This window comes from Physcomitrium patens, chromosome 2 (assembly GCF_059467195.1).
Source record: "Physcomitrium patens ecotype Gransden chromosome 2, ASM5946719v1, whole genome shotgun sequence".
Taxonomy (NCBI): Eukaryota; Viridiplantae; Streptophyta; class Bryopsida; order Funariales; family Funariaceae; genus Physcomitrium; species Physcomitrium patens.
In genome coordinates, this window is record NC_143411.1 from 16127434 (window position 1) to 16146874 (window position 19441).

A 19441-nucleotide genomic window follows, 5' to 3' on the forward strand; every position below is an offset into this window, starting at 1 on the left:
GCACGTCCAAGTTGATCTAAGAGGCCGGAGATCAAAGGTAAGGGATAGCGATTTTTCTTGGTCACCTTGTTGAGTCCTCGGTAGTCCACGCACATCCGCAGTGAGCCATCCTTTTTCTTCACGAATAGGATTGGTGCTCCAGCTGGCGACTTTGAATGTCGGATAAAATTCTTTGCTAGATTCTCATCGATGTACTTCCGCAATTCTGCCAACTCCGTCTGCGATAGGTTGTATATTGGACCAAAAGGTGGTTGCGCTCCTTCCTCTAAGTCTATGGCGCAATCATATGGTCGATGTTCCGGCAGTATATCGGCGTTCTTCTTCTGAAACACATCTTCAAAATCCCTATATTGCTCTGGTATATTCGATGTTGAGATATTCTCGCCGCTAGTTGGAGCTGCATAAATGACAAATGGTGCGCCTTCCTTGGACGATCTTAGGAACGCTCTCGCTCCAATAAACATGGATTTCTTCATGTAGGTTCTACCAACAGGTTTATTATTATTTTTTTCAGGAAATATTATCCTTCGTAGCCTCCAATCAATGGACGGATTATGATCTTCTAACCAAGAAAGACCAAGGATAACAGGGCTTGATGGGGTTCTAATAATATTAAAAATAACGTGACTACTATGGTCCTTAAACACCACTTCTATAGGTTCTGATTCGTGGATAACGTTGCCTGACAATAAGGGTCGTCCATCTATCACCTCTACGTGAACAGGTTTGGACTTCTGTACTAAACGGATCTTGTGGCATTTAGCAAACTCTTCATCTAAAAAACAAATGGATGCCCCCGAATCCAATAAAGCTAAAGTTTTTTGTTTTTGAGGGCCTAAAAACAAAAGAATTGTAAAACAACGGGCAGGTTGGACAGAGAAGGAGGAACCTAATTGTTGTCGTGATATTAGATTGTCCAGCCGCACGGTTCCTACTGTGGCTGGGCGTCGTCGTTTTCCGGAATCATCGCACTTCTAGTCTTGACAGGGTGCCAATTTTGCTTCTTTGGGCAATTTCCAACCTTGTGACCTTCTTCTCCACAGTACAAACATAACCCTTCCTCCATACGCCGTTTCTTCTCTGTTGGAGTAAGAGATCGGACACGCGCCGTGTCGATTTGCATGTCTGTTGCCTCCGAATGTGAGTTTAAGCTATTTGCAGACATAGTCACGTCGTAACGAGTCATTTGGTGTCTTGGACGTTGGTCTTGGCGACGCTGGAATAGGCGGTTGTCACACTTTACAGCTTGGCTAATAGCTTCGTTGAGCGTTTGAGGATCAGGAAGAGATAACAGCAAGTCCTTCACATCATCCTTCAAGCCCCAATAAAACTGACTCACCAACGCCTCTTCACCCCAATTAATGTCACTTGCCAATTGTCTGAAATCCGAGGCATAGACTGATGCAGAGCGTGTTCCTTGTCCTAGCGATCGGATCTTTGTTGTAGCCCATCGAACTTTATCATGCTCGCCAAATGCTTCTGCAAACGCCTCCAAGAACGTTTCAAAGTTGCTCAGGATTGGCGATTGCTTCTCGAACAAGGGAGTAAACCAAGACAGAGCTTGTGCTGTAAGCAAGGTTCCAACAAGCCCAACACGCGCTTCCTCCGTCGGATAACGTTCGGGCTGTAAAATTGTTATCAACCTGATTTGGTTGACAAAACCTCCAAACTTGGAACGAGTTCCATCAAACTTATCCGGAAGACTAACTCGAGGCTCCTTTCGTTGTAGGACTACTCGATCTTGTTGAAATGGAGGTAGAACTGCTTCTTCTGGTGCAGAAGTTTGAGGCTGATATGCTTTAGATGGCGCTATCCCAGATGCTCCATTGTTATGGAGTCCTACCATGACTCCTTCGATCTCTGTTGTCCTATGTGACAACGAGGCAAGAGCATTTATGATGGCGTCTAGTTTGGATTCCAAACTTTCAGCCATTTTAACGTCTTAACCTTCGGCTAACCTTCAGAAAGAAGAAAAAAGAGTTTTGACAAGAGGACAATATTGGTTCAGAGGAGAGTACTCCGCAACCTCTAAAACGCCTTAAGACTTCAAGATGAGGGGTAATCCACTCTCTCCAAGAAGAATAAGGCTCCAATATTGAGAAAGAAGAGATATCAGTTTAGAGGAGGGTAATCCGCAACCTCTAAAAACACTAGCACACCTTCAAGAAGAGGGGTAATCCACTCTCTAACAAGAAGGAACTAGCTCTGATACTAGTGAAAATGCAGTCTCGACAAACTGTCACGGACACAAAATACAGACTTGAAATCTAACAAGAAGTTCAAGAAGAAGTGGCAGAACTAGATTAAACAGATGACTACAAGAACAACACCAGAAAGGTGAGCTAGAACTCCAAGAGATGTGTTGTCGAGACTAAAGAACCCTTCAGCCTCGACTCCTATATATACTACTGAATAGGAAGCTTCTCGAGCTACTTCCGCTAACTAGGACGCTTCTCCAACAACTTCTACTAATTAGGAAACTTCTCGAGCAACTTCCTAGAATCTATCAGAATATTCTAGAACCTTCTAAGAATATTCTAGAACCTTCTAAGAGAATCTTTAGGGAATATTCTAAGAATCTTCTAGAACCTTCTAAAGGAATCTTTAGAGAATCTTTAGAGAATATTCTAGAAGAATATTCGAAGAATCTTCCAATGTATGTCCATGACAATCGCCTTACAAAGATGGCGCACTTTGTCCCTTACAAGAAGACATCATCCAGTGAAGTCACAGTAAGGCTCTTTCTCGATAATGTGTATCGATATCATGGACTACCAGATGATATCGTATCAGATCGAGGAACCCAGTTCGTATCAAAGTTTTGGAGATCTCTCTTTGAGATACTGAAGGTGGATATCAAGCTTTCTTCGACTTTTCATCCTCAAACTAACGGCCAAACGAAACGGGTGAACCAAGTCTTAGTACAATACTTACGATGTAGCATCAACTATCAGCAAGACGATTGGACCACATATCTGTCGCTAGCCAAGTTTGCATATAACAACACCCTCCATGCGTCGACTCAATACACATCATTCTTTTCCAACTATGGATATCATCCAAAGCTTGATTTATTGAGTCCGTCAACAAATAACAATCCAGCAGCTGAAGGATTTGCGAAACAACTATCAGAGCTTCAAAATATGTTGAAGCTTCAATTACAATCTGCTCAAGAATCCTACAAGGTGTCTGCAGATAAATTTCAGAATCAAGCACCTACTTTCAAAATTGGAGATAAAGCATGGCTTCTTCGACGAAATATCAAGACCAAGCGACCATGTGATAAGTTGGACTATCGAAGATTGAGACCATTTATCATCCAGAAGCAAATCAATCCAGTGGCGTATTGTTTGGAATTACCGGCTTCTATCAAGGTACATCCAGTCTTTCATGTTTCTTTTTTGGAGTCTTATCGAGAGTCGTCTTTTCCTGGAAGAGTGCAATGTCCGCCACCTAGTATTGAGATCAAGAACCATGAAGAATACGAAGTTGAAAAGGTGTTGGATTCACGGCGAAGGTGGGGCAAGTTGGAGTATCTTGTTCATTGGTGCGGCTACGACATTAATGAGCGAATGTGGGAGCCAGCTGAAAATCTTGCCAATGCGCCGCAAAAGGTACAAGAGTTTCATCAACAACATCCTCATAAACGTAAGCCGGTTTGACAATAACTTCCTTCTGAAGCTTGCTCATCCAAGAATATAAGAAAGGGGGAGAGCACCACTAAAATTCGTAGTTGATGTAGTTATTTTGTCCAAGATAAAATATAATTTTTTCAATAGCCATAGTTTGGTCTTATGATATGGATAGCCAAGAGATAGATACTATGTCAGTCAGATTATCTCAACCGACTAGCTCACGAAGGCGACCCCGAGATGAAGAACCGCCTACACCACGACGACGACGGAGGATACCGAGTAACCGATTACTGGTGATTGTATTTGAGTCCGAGCCTGCTTACAATCGTCAGCCAGAAGGCATGTTTGTAGGACAATTTCACAATGAAGACATGGAAGTTCATGCTTGGTAGTGGGCATCTATCGTTGGCTTCAAGGGCCGAAGAACCACTTGCCTCGTGAACAACAGTTGGAGTTCATAGCAGACGTTATGCGACAGATCTTCATTTTCTTGCGTTGGTACTGATTAACAACAACATTGCTTCTCAGAGACCTCGAAGTTAAAGGAGGGGGTGATGTTAGGGACATAATCCTTAGAACCTTCTAGAAGCAAGTCTTTGGAACCTTCTAGAAGCTTCTTAGTTAGTAGAAGATGTTAGAGACATAGTCCTTAGAACCTTCTAGGGATAAGTTTCTAGAACCTTCTAGAGGCAAGTCTCTGGAACCTTCTAGAAGCTTCCTAGTTGGTAGAAGTTGCTTGAGAAGCTTCCTAAATAAGAATATATATTGGAATCGAGGCTGAAGAGTTCTTCAGTCTCGACAACACATCTCTTGGAGCTTTAGCTCACCTCTCTGGTGTTGTTCTTGTATTCATTTGATTAATCTAGTTCTTGCCAATTCTTCTTGAATTTCTTGTTAGATCTCGAGTCTGTATTTTTGTGTCCGTGACAAAATCTTTAAAGTTGGATTTGAGAGAAGCATATAAATATCCATGTTGGAAGAAATCTAGATATTTATAATGTGTGATGGTGCATTGTCCATGATGAGCACAATCCACTAACATGTCCTTCCAAACTCTTTATTGAGATTTTTGAGCTATTTTTGAAAAAAATCCTAATCATCCATGCTTTCTTCTTGTATTAATAATAAAAATCCAATTATTTGCTTATGCAATGGTTGAAGCGACGAAGCTTATGGACATGGCCAATAAAAAATAATGGCAATTTGTGGATTTCATCAACATTGGTTTTGGATGCAATGGTGATCCATGTAGTTTCTTTCTTGTAGCCAACGATTTGTTGTTGATTGATGGTTTGATTTGGCATTATATTATAAAATAGTCTCATTTCATTCATGTTGCACAAATCAAAACTCGCAATATAGACACATAAAACAAGTATCACTACATTAATACTAGCTTGATCAGTTGAGCTTGCCTTCCATACATTCTAATCACTTTCAACTTGTAGTAAGAGAGAAATTTCTCAAACTAGCCATTCAAAAACTCCATTTTACCCTAGGAGATTGCAAGCATCTTTACAAAGCATTGACTACACTCTTTAATGAGCTATGCTAACAACAATACATTTTGAGATTGTCATTGCAAAATCCAAAGAGCAAGTGGTTCCTGAAGGTTAGAAAAGTGAATCATCCTTAGGTACTTTGCTTGAAGCTAATCCTAATCTATGGCTTTGTATTTGTTCCATTTCTTTAGGGTTTTACTATTAAGAACTTATGGAGGTGCTTTCGCAACCTTAAACTTGGTTTTGGCCCACTTTGCGAGAACTGTCTACAAGATCAAAGGTTGTACATCCCTCTACATATATACATTATTTTTCAAGCAAATTTTTAGATAATATGATTAGTAAATCTTATTTATGCAAAAAATAGCAATCATATTAAATTATTAGATGTACAGAGATACATACACTTTAACAAATCAGTTCAACACAGTTATTAAATTAATGGTTTTTCATATGGAAATTAAACCAACATGGAATTGTTATTACTTCCTAAAGTATCTGCAATGAAAAACTTCCATTGAAATTAAAATTTTAAAAAATACAACATTCTACACAGATCGAAATGTCCATAAATAAACATTAAAAAAACCCATATTAAAAAATAGAATGTTCACAAGGATTAAAATTTTATATTATTCTAAATTGTATTAGATAGGTTTATTAGACTTTATAAACTACAAAATAATATTTTAATTACAGAGATATGTTAATTACACATATAATGAATAAGGCATACAAATGATTTTGTTGCAAGTTAGTTTTTGATACCATAAAATCATTATTAGACGTATTTATTGTATTTTAAGTTTTTTTTCTTAAAAAATTCAAAGTTTTTTATAAAATAAATTATAACACAATACTTATAAAGTTTCATTAAACTTAAAAATATTTTTTTTATATCTTTTTATATGTATAATATGAAAAACCTTATATTTTACTAAGTATTTTAAAATTTTAATATAATTTTTATGGATTCTTTTAATACACATGCTTGATATTTGGTGTTTTGATCTAACATATTTAACCACAATCAATCCATTTTTTAATTTTTAATTTTTAATTTTTGAAAGTTTCAACATAAAAAAGATTAATTTTATGTGAGCCTTTTATTAGATAGAGTAAAAAATTAGTTTTATTTTATTTTATTCCATTTTATTATATATATACATCTATCTATCCATATACACACAAGAAAGTAAATTATTTCGCAAACTTACTGATTGTTAAGTCTTAAACGTTTTTTTCTCAGTGTATTTAGAATTATTATATAATTATACATCATATGTTTTGAACCACATTTGATAGCTTATGTCCTTGAGAAACTATTAACTTCCAAGAATTGAATGTCAAATTTCAGAAGCATAAGCTCTGAGCAGACAAATACTGTATGGTTAACAAGAATTTAAGACATGGCACAGGATTCACCAGAGTGATTTTCTGGATTTACCAGGTGGGGCAGGCAAATACCGTGATCCACAGAAAGCAAGGATGGAATTTACTTTGGGGGGGGGGGGGGGAGGTGAGGGTGAAAGGGAGCGCCGAAATCAGTAAGCTCAATGATTTGGTGCGTTGGAGGGTCGTGAGGCGTGACACGACGTGGATGTCCTTGACTCCCGTGTGAACGGGGATACCCTTCGGAGAAAGCCCTATTGCTCTCTCATCTCCTTTCTCTTTTCTTTGCAGTCTCGTCTCCAAGCGTTTCCTGTGTGTGTGGGGACACAGCTTGCGAGGCGTTCGATCTCAGGGTTTTGGTTATCGATTCAGTCGCCGGTGTGACTTTTCTCTGTTCTTCCTTCGGTTGCGTGTTTAATACTCGCTGTGCTCTTGGTCCTCCTCAGTCTGTGTAAAGTTTCGTTAAGTTTTCCCTCTTCCTGACCTGATTGGACCCGATTGGATCCTTGAGGCTTGCGACTCTGTTGACAAGCAGAGAGAGGGATTTCGATTTGGATCATGACCTGTGAGTCTGGAACTTTGAGTTGTACACTGGAGCAATTTGTTTGACTCTTGCTGCATTTGTGCCATTAGGCCGGCGCTGAGGCCGGGTGGTTTGGCCTAGTTGTTGTAGGAACCGGGAGTTGTGTGACTTAGGGCAAGGGATTGGTCGAGCAGTGATTGATTGGCTGTAGGCTCATTGCAATATATTTCGCGTCGGTATGGCGTCCGAGGACGTGCTAGATCGCGATTTGCTGTTTCGGAAAATGAAGACCAAGTCCGAAAACAAGGTGAGATGCTGGGTATTAGATATCTCTTTATATTTCTTATGGGGTTGACCTACTTTTGGTTTGTAGTCGCGATTCTGTCTCTCCAGCTATATTCTATTTTCTGTTCTCATTCTCCGACAGTCTTCCACTAGCCCTTTCTTGCGCATTGCGCACTTAATGTGATGCGTGTTGTAGAGGAACTCGGATATCCTGCATTTTCTTCACTGGTACTGGGAACTTGCTGTGGTCGATGTTGTGGTAAAATGCATTGCTTCGAAGTTTCTTCAATATGATACAAGGCGACGCTGGACTTGATGCAATCCTTTTTTCTGTTTAAATCTTGAAGGTGAACCTTAAGGCATGGCCCCTAAATATTGTGACAATTAATCACACTGAAATGCTTGTTACTTATGTCACTTCTTCTGAATTTTACCCTATCACTACTTGACAGAATTGTGCTTCGCGTCATGTAGTATAGTTAAGGATGTCCGTTGCACAGCATGTGATCATTTACACGAGAATTTTTCCTTGATTAGATCAGTAGGCCATTTTTTCTTCTAGGTTGCTTGACTAATTTAAGTTTTTTCCTCTTGCTTGGATTGATAGGCTGTAGTGGTAAACAAAGTAGCCTGTGAAGATTCTTTCATATTAAAGTGAAAACTCATGTGTATTTTACTGATCAATATAAACTAAGTCCTTAAGCAAGTCCTGAATCAGAACTATGAATAGTAATATCCTTCCTTACCAAACGGTTTCAGTATAATATGTGCCATGTGTATTGTGGAGTAATGTATTAGCATTCGCAAGTTATTGTAACCAAAACGGATAGAAGAGTACTGCTTTGCTTGCGCACAAAATGCTAGCATGAGTTTGATTGTGGAGTGTGTTCGGTTTTTTACTAAATTCTTCACGAGTCGTCGATTGGATGCAGATGTGTTTCGACTGCAATTCGAAGAATCCCACTTGGGCGTCAGTGACGTATGGAGTGTTCATATGCCTGGACTGTTCAGCTCTACATCGTAGTCTCGGTGTCCACATTAGTTTTGTCAGGTGATTTTCGGGTGCAATCGACATCTTGGAGTGGGTGCTTTTTTGTAAGAGGAACTTGACCACGTATTTTGTAATGTATGTTGTACAGTCTAATTTTAAAGACGCGTATTCTTACTGTTACGAGTGCTTTCTTTTGGACCTTTAACAAAAGCTTAGTTGTAAGTAACATCCTTGGCTACAATTGCGGAATGGACTTGCCAATTTATGTACACGTACACGAATCGGAATAGCTCTAGGTCACTCAATCTTCTACCTGTGACTGTTCAAGATTTGATATTTGTCTCTTTACGCTGTAGTTACTTGCTGTACGCTTATACGTTTGAACTTACATATTTGTCTGGATGTTTGCGGGAATAATTCAGGTCCACCACTTTGGATACTTGGAACCAGGATCAATTGAAGTTAATGAGCTTGGGTGGCAATGGCCGAGCACATGTGTTCTTTAAACAGCACGGTTGGACTGAAGGAGGACGAATCGAAGCGAAGTATACCTCAAGAGCAGCAGACCTCTATCGCCAGCTCCTAGCCAAGGAAGTGGCTAAGAGTGTGGCTGCTGCTGCTGCTAACAGTGCCTCTCAGAAGTCGAAGGGGGCTCCATCGCCCAAAGTCGATGACTTTTTTTCTGTAGAACATCCGAAAGAGCGTGCTGACCCCACTCCTGCACCCATGCCTGCTCCTGCTCCTGCTGCTGCCCCACCTCCCACTCACACCCCAGCTATCAGTGCTCGACCAATTACCAGTGGATCAAGAAAGCCAAGTTTATCTCTCGGAGCCAAGAAAGTTGGTGCAACCAAATCTGGAGGTCTTGGTGTAAAAAAACTCACCACAAAGGTAAATGAATGGTTTGAAGCTCAAAGAACGGACATCTTCTATTTGCCCTTGTTCCAGATGATTCCAAAACGAGTCCATTTGCATAAAAGATTGTAATAGTGTTGCTGTCTTTGCAGACCAGCGAAGACCTTTACGATCAAAAGCCAGCTGAGGTACAGCCCGAACCAGCAGCTCCAGCACTTTCATCTGGGGCAACCACGCAATCGGCTCCGCGGTCATCGCGCTTCCTGTACATGGATGATGTCCCAGCAAGCAATGACTCTGATCATAAAAACTCCAGCTCTAGCCATGTAGCTCCCCCCTCAACAAATTCAGATTTCTTTTCCGAGTTCGGAGGATCTCCTGTCAAGTCCTCATTCAACAGTGGACGTGCCAAGACACAGGTACACTACTCTTCCTAATGCTGTAAGGGCAGTGATAGGGTAGCTGTGCTGAATCTTTCAGTCAAGACATACTTCGTCTTTGTGGCATCACCACCTCGTATCTTTGTAAATCGTTTTCACTTGCTTGCTCGATTTCTGCTTTTTGTCCTTAGGATATACATCTCCTATTTTTCTCTAAAATTTTGGTTTCTGATTGCAGGTTGACGACAGCCATGAGGCACAAAAGAAATTTGCCAATGCCAAATCCATCTCTTCTGCACAGTTTTTTGGTGATCAATATAAAAACAATGATCAGGGAAATTCTGGGCGTCTAGAGAAATTCGCTGTAAGTTCGCAACGTTGGTGTGCTTGCTGTCTGTAATGGCTGTTATTAGTGCACTATTGAGGCAATGATCTCTGATCAATATGTGCATCTCGTTATAGTGGATGAGGCGAACATGATGTGAACTTGGTGATTATTACTGTATGCAGAACTCGTCCTCTATATCGAGTGCTGCCTATTTTGACCGTGAAGAAGTTGGCTCTCCCGGCAGTTCTTCTATTGACGTTACGGCGAGTGAGCTCATGTCTAAACTCACATACCAGGTAATAGAGAACTTGGTTTTTCTTGTCTGCTCTCTGTCTGAAAAAGTTGCGCATGCTCTCAGAAACATGTTAATCAGATGTATCAATAATGTGTCAGTTTAGGATAGTCGTTGAGATAGGATGTGTTTACCATTTGTACCTATCGACAATGAGCTCAGACGAAAAGCCATGATATCAAATGACCATTGTTTTGACATGTGTGAATTTACGGAACCTAGTGCTTTTAGCATTTCTACTTATTCGACCTCAATTTTAGGCATCTGCCAGTTACACATGGCATGCATTCGAATATGTTGATTTTGAGATTAGCGGATTTGAGGTTCTTAATCCCTCGTAATTTAGCAGCAGAATGCTAATGTAGTCCATGGTTGTTCAGGCCTCGCAGGATATTTCAGCCTTAAAAAACATGGCAGGAGAAACTGCCACGAAGTTCTCGTCTATCGCTTCAAGTTTTATTGCAGATCTACAGGATCGCATCAGGTGTGTGTATGTGCTTTACTCGTTTTAATTTCGCGACTTGTTTCTTTGCTTTTTCACCGATAATATCATTCCAGTCTTTACTTGGAAGTTAGTGAATGTACTTTATCTCAAGTGACTCACAGGATTTGGAACTTCTTAGCAACTGTTTACGAACATGTTATAATTGATTTATCTGATTTCTTTTTGCAGGTAGATAGCATTTAATTCTTGCTTCGAGGGTTGCATGCTTTGCTCTAAAAATCTAAGAAACTGCTGTCTAGTTTCTAGTTGCTCACCAGAAAACTTCGATCAGCTTCTGATATAATAGATGTTAGGCTGGAAGATAGAACTGCATATACCTTTGGGCTGCTGCTCTTTCAGCATGGTGTGCTTCACTTACAATTATAATTACCTATCTGCTTCATGGTGGATTATCTGTGCAACAGTGGGTTTATCAGGACCATTCAGTTATTTCTTATATCTTGACACTGGTATCAGCCTTGAACTATTTGGTTTCCCTTCTGACTAGTCTTTGCCGTTTTTTCAAATTGCTCTGAAGTTGTGGCTCACTGCATTCTCTCGCCCCATACAGCATTGCTAAGCTGTAAGAGATTGAATAGGTTCTCTAGGGTGGTTGTCCAGAATCAATCGGACAGTGGATGCTTCTTGTCTAATAATGTGTATCGTAAAAATGTAATACATTTTTTAGCAGTTGAGGGGGGTTTTTTCTATTTCAAACCCGCCAGTTGATGTTCAGCTGAATGGGACTTTGTTTTGCACCGCACACGACATTTTGTAAGCAGCTAAACCGTCTGACCTTTAAATTGCACCTGACTTTTTTATATCGCTTTGCAAATAAACTTTACGAGATTATGACATGCTATTTGCCGAATTTGCAGCCGCTTCTGATATCGTTTACTGCAAAAATTCAAGTGCTGTGGTCGTAGATTGTGAAGATATCCAGGCTAAGCACATCGGTTTCAAACAAACAATTGTCCTGCACTATTAACCACGAGAATGTTTTCACTTGCAAACTCAGTATCCATTCGTGGCATTCACTTTACCGTTAATCCATCAATATCTCCGACAGCTTACGCAGTGTTCATGACAAACTTCACTATCAACTGCACGGTGAAACTTCTCTTCGTTAACTCCCTTGCAGTGATAGGTAGGTTTATGACCTGTAAAGTGTGGATAGACAATCACACACTTTATGCACAATTTAGCAGGTTTTATAGTAAAACTGCTTTAACAAAATGAATCGTAGAAGATATACTTTACATTTTTCCAAGGGTGATTTTAAGAAGGTAAGAGTATGCATTCCCTCTTAAATCATAAATTCCATGAACTAACACTGTGCTGGTGTGATTTTTCCCCAACAGTGTTTTGGGAAAAGAAGGAGCAACAGTTTTTAAAGTTTTGTCAAGAAATGAATTCGCCATGTCGCTTGATTTCAACAGGTCACGTACATACGGGTAGATCTACATGTAGAACCAGAATCATTCCCTCGATACATCTACGGCTGCATTGAATCGTCAGATGTCTCTTTCAATTCGAACTTTCTGAAATGTACGGGAGGAAAAATCTACTGTCGAGGTTTAGGAAGCTCTGCACCCAAACACCAACTGCGTCGCAATTCATGATCGGGAAGTGCTTCATTCAGCACATCTCTTTTGTTTCCACGCTTACACGCATGCAGGTCGATGTTGTTGGAAACGGAGATGTCGTGTTTAATGGTCTCTTTCGACGCTAACTTCATAGTGGTGAGGTTTTAAAGTTTTTTGAGCTGCGGAATCGGGGGAACGCAGAGAGGGAAGGAGATCTGTGTGGTCTGGGAGCGTTGTCTGAGCTGTGCGTTGAGTTGGAAGGTTGTGTGGTGTGAATTGGGGGTGAAGGAAATGTGAGGTGGGCTTCCTGACGAAGGGATTGAGGAAGTAAGATGAGGGCGCGGGGGGTCGGGAAGCATGGGGTGGGAATTATAGAGGAGGAGCGGGACAAGGAGCGTCACGTGTTGGGCCTGCGTGTGAAGAAGGGGCTGGGTGTCAGAACATGGCTGCTGATCGATGTGAAGGGCTCGGCGCAGGTTGACCCCCCGTTGGATGTGCTTAAGAATAACTGCGTGTGACCTTGTGGATTGCAATGGGTTTTTTATTTGGATAGCTGAGCGTCGCGAGATTGGTAGTGGATGGGACATGGAATTAGGGCAGGTGAAGGATTGGAGTTCGAGAAATACGAGAGTAATTTTCATTAATTGTGTGGCGATTGATGAATGTATAGGTGGTGGAGGCAGGAAAGCATGCTATCATGCGGCGTGCTTGTCTTCCTGCCCGAGATCTGCGAATTTTGGACCCCCAGTTGTCTTACCCGTCAACAATTTTGGGACGAGAGCATGCTATAGTGGTGAACTTGGAGCACATTAAGGCGATCATTACAGCACAGGAAGTTCTCTTGCTCAATTTTAAGGATGATTCGGTGGCACCATTTGTACGAGACCTTCGAAAGCGCCTTCCTGTGCATTTCAATGCACTTGGTCAAGAGGTTAGTGCTTCGGTATTCATTAATGTTCCTGGATTATAATCAGTTTAAAACAAGAATATTTGTGATTTGCTTAGGATATGGTTTTCTGTGAAATTGTTCTTTTTTATGTATACCATATTGAAATGCAACAAGATATCTGCGTATTATCACATCTGAGTCCTTAGACCAGCGTCTACAAATTAGTGCTCTAGGTAAGCAGTGTAAAGAACCTGGGTTCAAAGCATTAAAGAATATTTTAAAGTACTATTTCGTTTGTTGAAGTTACTAGCAACATCATTAGAACCTCTGGCAGTCTGTGTATGCAGACTTTATTCGCTCATGTTCTATCTAGACATTTCTTTTCTGATTGAAGAGCATGTGGTTGCTGACCATCCTTCATGTCATTTGTGACGTTCTTGGCCATGAAGTGATTATGACTTGTCGATTAGTGCCACTTATAGTTGAGTCTAATTTGATATCGTGTAGAAGAAGTTAACGATGTGAAGGTAACCATGATCTTCTTTCCCTCTGGTCTGTGCGTCGCTTGTCTCATAGGAGGCTTGTAACTATATCGTGTTGGATTATTTTAGCTAGATGGATTTGAGGTACAACCTTTTAACCTAGGACAGAGAGCAACTCAATTTGTTTGAACAGCCGTTTACTTCTAGAGAGAGGTTTTGAGTTCCTCTCACATGCATGTCATGGTACCTTCTCCAGGTTCATAACGATGATGGCGGCGGGGGATTAAGCGATTATGAAGGAGATGGGCACCAAAAATTCCACTCACACTCACCGGATAAGCCATTGGCTACAAGATTATGCACTACTAAAGCAGACAAAGAGGCTTTGATGGAGGTTCCCAAGCTTGAAGCACAGACTGGCGAAGCTAATAAATTCTCTAGTTTCCCACAGTATGACGACGATGGGAGTCCTGGACGAGCAAGAGGTGGTCCCAACATATTGCCTTTTGAATTTCGGGCATTGGAGGCCTGTTTGGAAGCTGCTTGTAGCTCTCTTGATAATGAGGTACCGGATACTCCCTGAGAGAGAGAGAGAGAGAGAGAGAGAGAGAGAGAGGGAGAAAGAACGAGAGAGCGAGGGACAGAGGGAGGGAGGGAGAATAGTTATTTATTTCTTTTTCCTGTTATTACTATTTTCCCGCATCTTCAACAAGCTTATAGTTCTTATAAGAGGCTGCTGGTTTGTTACAGTTTGTATACTTTAGCAACCATATGAATCTTAGTAGAAGTTTGCTTTAAGAATTTCTTGTTTTAGAAAGTGTAAACATACGTACTTGTTGATAATGAAAATGGTCATAATTGCAAAAGCATATTTAACAATGTGAGCAGGCATTGGACTTGGAAAAAGAGGCTTATCCAGCGTTGGACGAGCTTACATCTAAAATTAGTACTTTGAACTTGGAGCGAGTGCGCCAAATTAAAAGTCGCTTGGTTGCCATCTCAGGTCGAGTTCAGAAGGTACTATCTGTTCCTTGCGTTAGGATTTAGGTTTACGATGTAATGTACTACATTGTCTTGTTAAAGGTCATCGATTTTTCATTTCCATTGTGTTCATGATTCTATTATAAATCTTGATTATATGATTGTTTGGAATCGTGCATACCTGACTGACAGTGTTGTGTTCCTTTCCTGAAGGTGAGGGACGAAATTGAGCAATTATTAGACGACGACGGAGATATGGCAGAGATGTACTTGACTGACAAGTTGCTAGCACAGCAGGAGGGTTCAGTCTCTCCTTCCTCCCCTGGTCCCGGGTTTGGATCTGTTTCGCCTGGTGCTGACAGTCATACTACACATCTGCCTTTCAATCCTGATGATCCAACACTTCAGTCTGATGGACAAGTTTCGGATGACGAAGATGGGTATGTTCACTTTGTTTACGTGGTTCTCATTGTGTACCTGCTGATGCTGGTGTTGAATTCTTGCTAAATTTCAATGGCAGCGAATTCAGTATTTTATTCGTATTTTCATTTTATTTTTAATAATTTCATGACTTAATTTGCCTGTTAGGGTAAATGGAGGGCCAGAGAGTCTAGCTAATGGAAGAATTCATGGCAGTAGAAGTAGTAGCTCTACTAGTACTGTTTCTGCTAAACCTTTGGACGTGGAGGAGCTGGAAATGCTTTTGGAAGCATATTTTGTACAGGTTGATGGTACACTAAACAAGTTGTCGACGGTTAGTTTCTTTGCACGTTTTTCCTGTTCTTGGTGTTCGATGTTTTGTATTCTGCACTCGGCACTGTGAGAAGTTGTTGAAGAACATAAAATGTCAGGTGCTCAAGGACTTCAACAAGCAGCTCTGCTGGTGATGTGGTTAATTGATACATCTCTAGAACTTTTATATGATTCTAGCAACTCTTCTCTAAGTTGTTTTGAGTCTTTGAAATCCTGAAATTTAATTTTAGTTTATTGCTTTTTATTCTCTGGCTATTAGGGTTGTGAAATGGTTGAGGCTTGTTAATTGCTTCTAGGTTTTTGTGGGACGTTTCGCTCCTCTAATGCGTCCATTTAATCCAACTGTTGACACTAACCATGAATGTGCCAGTTTAACCCTGTCTATGTTTCCCGTTTCTCATGCAGCTGAGAGAATATGTGGACGATACAGAAGATTATATCAATATCATGCTTGATGACAAGCAAAATCACCTTCTGCAGATGGGAGTCATGCTTACAACAGCCACTCTTGTTATCAGTGCCTTCATTGTAGTGACTGGGGTGTTTGGAATGAATATTAACATTCCTCTTTTTAATATTGGCGGAACCCCTCAGTTTCTGGCAATTGTTTTCGGGTCAGCAGCCATATGCGTAGTCTTGTATTTTGCAGTTATAGGATGGTGTAAGTACAAGCACCTGATCGAATAGTAGATTCTGCTTACCCTCTATTACTTATTCTTATTCTAGTTAGTTGCCCAATACAGATTTAAGCCATCAGAATATGGCTCGGTAATGCAGGAGATTGTCGCTTGATTCTGCATGTGTGTACACACATACTTTTAGTAAAAAAAATTCCCTCACAAACATGAGTTGCTTTCTCAGAGACTGAATGATATCTGATCTCTTTTAGGCACGATGTCCGTTCGATTTCTTTTTCTTTTTGTTCTTGTTTTTGTTTTTTTCGAATTTCCAGATGTCCTGCTTGTCCTTCCCATTTTTTTCTTCCTTTCTTTCTTTATTGCAATGGTAGACTAGGATGGATAACGGCAGCAATAGGTTACGATGTTTCTATCGCTGAACATCCCAACGGCCCTTAAGCATCTTGTTCCTTTTATAACAACTTAGAATATCAGACGTAATCACAGTTGGGTAGGCACACTTTCGAGATTTTATGAAGCAGAGCGAGTAGCAGGGTTTGAGTGGCTGTGATGCACGATGGAAGCGTTACATAGTTTAGGAAACAGCATGTTGGGTGAAAGAGCCTTATCCTTGCTACATGTGAGTACTCGGTTAGGCAAGTGCACCCGGTGCTTTGCTCTCCATAACCCATGCCCATGAGATTTCACTCTAAAGCCGAGAAGTTTATTCTGGGAGAACTGATGCAGTAGGACAATGGTGTTACACCATTGTGCAGTACCGAGCTTCTGCACAGGAACAGGGGATAGTGACATTGAAAAGTACTCAGGATCGGTACGACATTGTCAAGGACATCTCGTCTCAGAAGGCGGGCGAGACTGCTAATGTTTGGTAGAACACGCTTGCGGTGGGTTTCAGACCATCTGTATTATGCAATTTTGATGATTTCTTTATAGCTTTTGGCGTTTGTGAGCGGCATCATGCCATTTGTATTTGCCTCTGCTTCACGTGGTCATTTCCTGGGGCTGTTTCAAGCTGTGTGATTGCAACTGGATGGTTACGGTTTTGGAATGATGCAAAGTGCTTGTGCGATTTAGGTTTTGAAGGACCAAATGGGATGACCAGTGCTGATTCTCATCAACTTCGCACTTGCTAAACGCATCCAGTGTTGTTAAAATATTATGTAATTTGTGATATTGTTTGCAATCCACAGGACACTCTCTCTTAGTACTCCGAGACAGCCATGAAGAAGCTGAACCAGGTAAACATCGTCACATCGAGCAGAGGATCCCTTTAGCTGCTGGGCTGCCCAACTAAAGGCTGTTGAGTGCTAATCCTCATGGGATTTTACTAAGGAGAAGGCCGGGGGAGAGGTTTAAGATGGTCAAGAGAACCCTGCTTAGGGCAAGAAAACTGCCAACGGTAATCTAATACCCACGGTGTTCGAAGAATTTTGAAGTAACGTCGCAGAATTAGACCAATTTATTCAAACTATCAGGATCAAGTTATCCTTGGGTCCACAATTTACAATATTTTATGGAATGTTGTAGATTTATAGCATGCAAATCATATACAGATCGTTGAAAGGTGGTGAAATTAGACGTTCTCTGATTATCATAACTATGATAGTAGATTTTATTTTATTATTTATTATTGATTTTTTTAGGGGGAGCAATTTGGTGATTGTTTGTACTTTGTGGTGTTTGATACAAGCTTCTCTCTGAATGTTGTATGTTCTACCCAATTATACATGTTCATTTTCATTTACATATCCTTCAAAATATGTTTTTGCTATAATTTAATCATGTGTGTGTATGCATTTATATAAATATAATACAATATTTTTGTTAGGTGCTTAGTGCACAACTGACTTAAATCAATGTAGTTTTTATTAGAAATTGTAATATTAGGTTTGGCTAGTTTTTTCACAAATATGGAAAAGTTTAGAGGATAGTATTTTATTTTTTTTTCAAAAAATTAGATATAAGAAATAATTCTTTCAACTTCTCTGGTTTTGAATTTACAATCCCCTAAGAAATTTAATTTATATCACACAATGCTTGTAGTCTTTTATTCTATGCATGTTATACATACACAAAATTGGTGTCTAGTCAATACCATTATTATTGTTTTTTACTTTTATTATTTCTTATTTAAAAATTCTAAAATAGTATTTTTATTTTTAATTTCTTTTTCTAACACCAATTTTTGTATTTTGGATTTGATTGTGGGCTATTATTCATGCTTAAGATTTTAAAATGATGTTACTTTATTTTATATCATAGTTATATTTAGGAGCACTTTACACTTTAGAGATAAGGGGAGGGGCCTTAGCTTTTAAAATATTTTGGTTTGGTTTTTTGAAGTATAGAGCCAACTTAAAGAGGCTTCTCATTTTTAACCAAATATATTTTGGTTGGTTGAAAATGAGAAGCCTCTTTAAGTTGGCTCTATACTTCAAAAAATAAGTCTAAAGGCTCTAAGAAGAGAAAATGAGGCAGAATTCACTTTTTTTCATACAAAACATAAATACTGTTGTTCTTTAGAAATTCCATTGGGTCATCTCAAAGAGGTGGTTTTTAGAAAAAATCAAGAAGCAATGTCATAAAAATACTTTAAATTAACTTTTAAAAAATCAAACTTTTTACACTTTTCATAATTGTTTAAGTCAATTATGTGCTAAATATTCAGACTTGCAATAAAAAAAAAAAATGATTTGGTCCATATATTACAACAAGTTTTTAAAAATATATTTTCATTTCTAAAATTTTCTATAGGTTTTTAGAAAATTTCTATAATTTAAAATAAATTTCAAAATAAACTTTAAACTTTATTTTTATAATAACTAATTAATTATGTATTTTTATTTTTATTTTTAAATTTTAATATCATAAATGAGTATAGAATTAAAAAAAACATGCACTTATTGAGTATTAGTTTTAATGTATTAGCACATAATATGTTTAAATTATGTTAGTGATTTCATTTTTGTAAATTCAAAATTTTTATTTTAAAATTTATTACATTTGCTATTCCAAGATAATATAAGAGAACAATATTCCAAATTTTCTTTCCACTACTTTCAAATGAGAGTGATTAAAAACTTAATATAATATATCTATTAAAATTTAAAATTTTATTATGATTTTACATTATATAGTGATTTTTTTTTTAGATTTATCAATTGAAGAAGTATACATACAAGATGAAATTTTTACAGTGATTATTATAAGCTCCAAAATTTCTTATTCAAAAATATCACATCCCACATACACCATTTTAATATGATTACATAAAGATTATTCCAAGAATTAAAAAATAAAATAAAATAAATCACAACAATATCAAGAATCAATGAACAATGCAATGAGTAGTTAGGAATCCTAATAAACACATAGCATTGAAGTGTGTTACAATTTACACATGTTACAAAGGTTGTAGTTGTATTATGTGCACAAATTGACCAAA

At 39.0% G+C, this 19441-nt stretch overlaps 2 protein-coding genes across 6 annotated transcripts; both read left to right on the plus strand.

Moving 5' to 3' along the window:
- The first annotated feature begins 6822 nt into the window (after positions 1-6822).
- LOC112278966 (putative ADP-ribosylation factor GTPase-activating protein AGD8) lies at positions 6823-11124 on the plus strand. Of its 5 annotated transcripts, none has more exons than XM_024512939.3 (9): positions 6823-7094; positions 7194-7359; positions 8270-8388; positions 8751-9219; positions 9336-9602; positions 9802-9927; positions 10074-10187; positions 10564-10667; positions 10857-11124. In XM_024512939.3, the coding sequence occupies exons 2-9, from the start codon at positions 7291-7293 to the stop codon at positions 10858-10860; spliced, it is 1272 nt and encodes a 423-aa protein (XP_024368707.1). In that variant the 5' UTR covers positions 6823-7094; positions 7194-7290; the 3' UTR covers positions 10861-11124. The 5 variants fall into 5 exon arrangements, with proteins under 5 accessions (XP_024368707.1, XP_024368708.1, XP_024368709.1 ...); XM_024512940.3 differs by having other exon boundaries at positions 7203-7359; XM_024512941.3 differs by having other exon boundaries at positions 6823-6907.
- A 1181-nt stretch (positions 11125-12305) lies between these two features.
- On the plus strand, positions 12306-16201 carry LOC112279128 (magnesium transporter MRS2-3). The gene is made up of 7 exons (XM_024513268.3): positions 12306-12729; positions 12924-13184; positions 13881-14189; positions 14513-14641; positions 14819-15045; positions 15194-15359; positions 15764-16201. The coding sequence occupies exons 1-7, from the start codon at positions 12586-12588 to the stop codon at positions 16043-16045; spliced, it is 1518 nt and encodes a 505-aa protein (XP_024369036.1). The 5' UTR covers positions 12306-12585; the 3' UTR covers positions 16046-16201.
- The last annotated feature ends 3240 nt before the right edge of the window (positions 16202-19441 follow it).

Excerpts from the sequence above, each read along its gene's own strand:
- LOC112278966 (XM_024512938.3), top strand. The coding sequence starts at position 7,291 with ATGGCGTCCGAGGACGTGCTAGATCGCGATTTGCTGTTTCGGAAAATG. Across the intron at positions 7,360-8,269 it reads AGACCAAGTCCGAAAACAAG|ATGTGTTTCGACTGCAATTC; the intron begins GTGAGATGCTGG and ends GATTGGATGCAG. Across the intron at positions 9,928-10,073 it reads GGCGTCTAGAGAAATTCGCT|AACTCGTCCTCTATATCGAG; the intron begins GTAAGTTCGCAA and ends TACTGTATGCAG.
- LOC112279128 (XM_024513268.3), top strand. The coding sequence starts at position 12,586 with ATGAGGGCGCGGGGGGTCGGGAAGCATGGGGTGGGAATTATAGAGGAG. Across the intron at positions 12,730-12,923 it reads ATGTGAAGGGCTCGGCGCAG|GTGGTGGAGGCAGGAAAGCA; the intron begins GTTGACCCCCCG and ends ATGAATGTATAG. Across the intron at positions 15,046-15,193 it reads GTTTCGGATGACGAAGATGG|GGTAAATGGAGGGCCAGAGA; the intron begins GTATGTTCACTT and ends TTTGCCTGTTAG.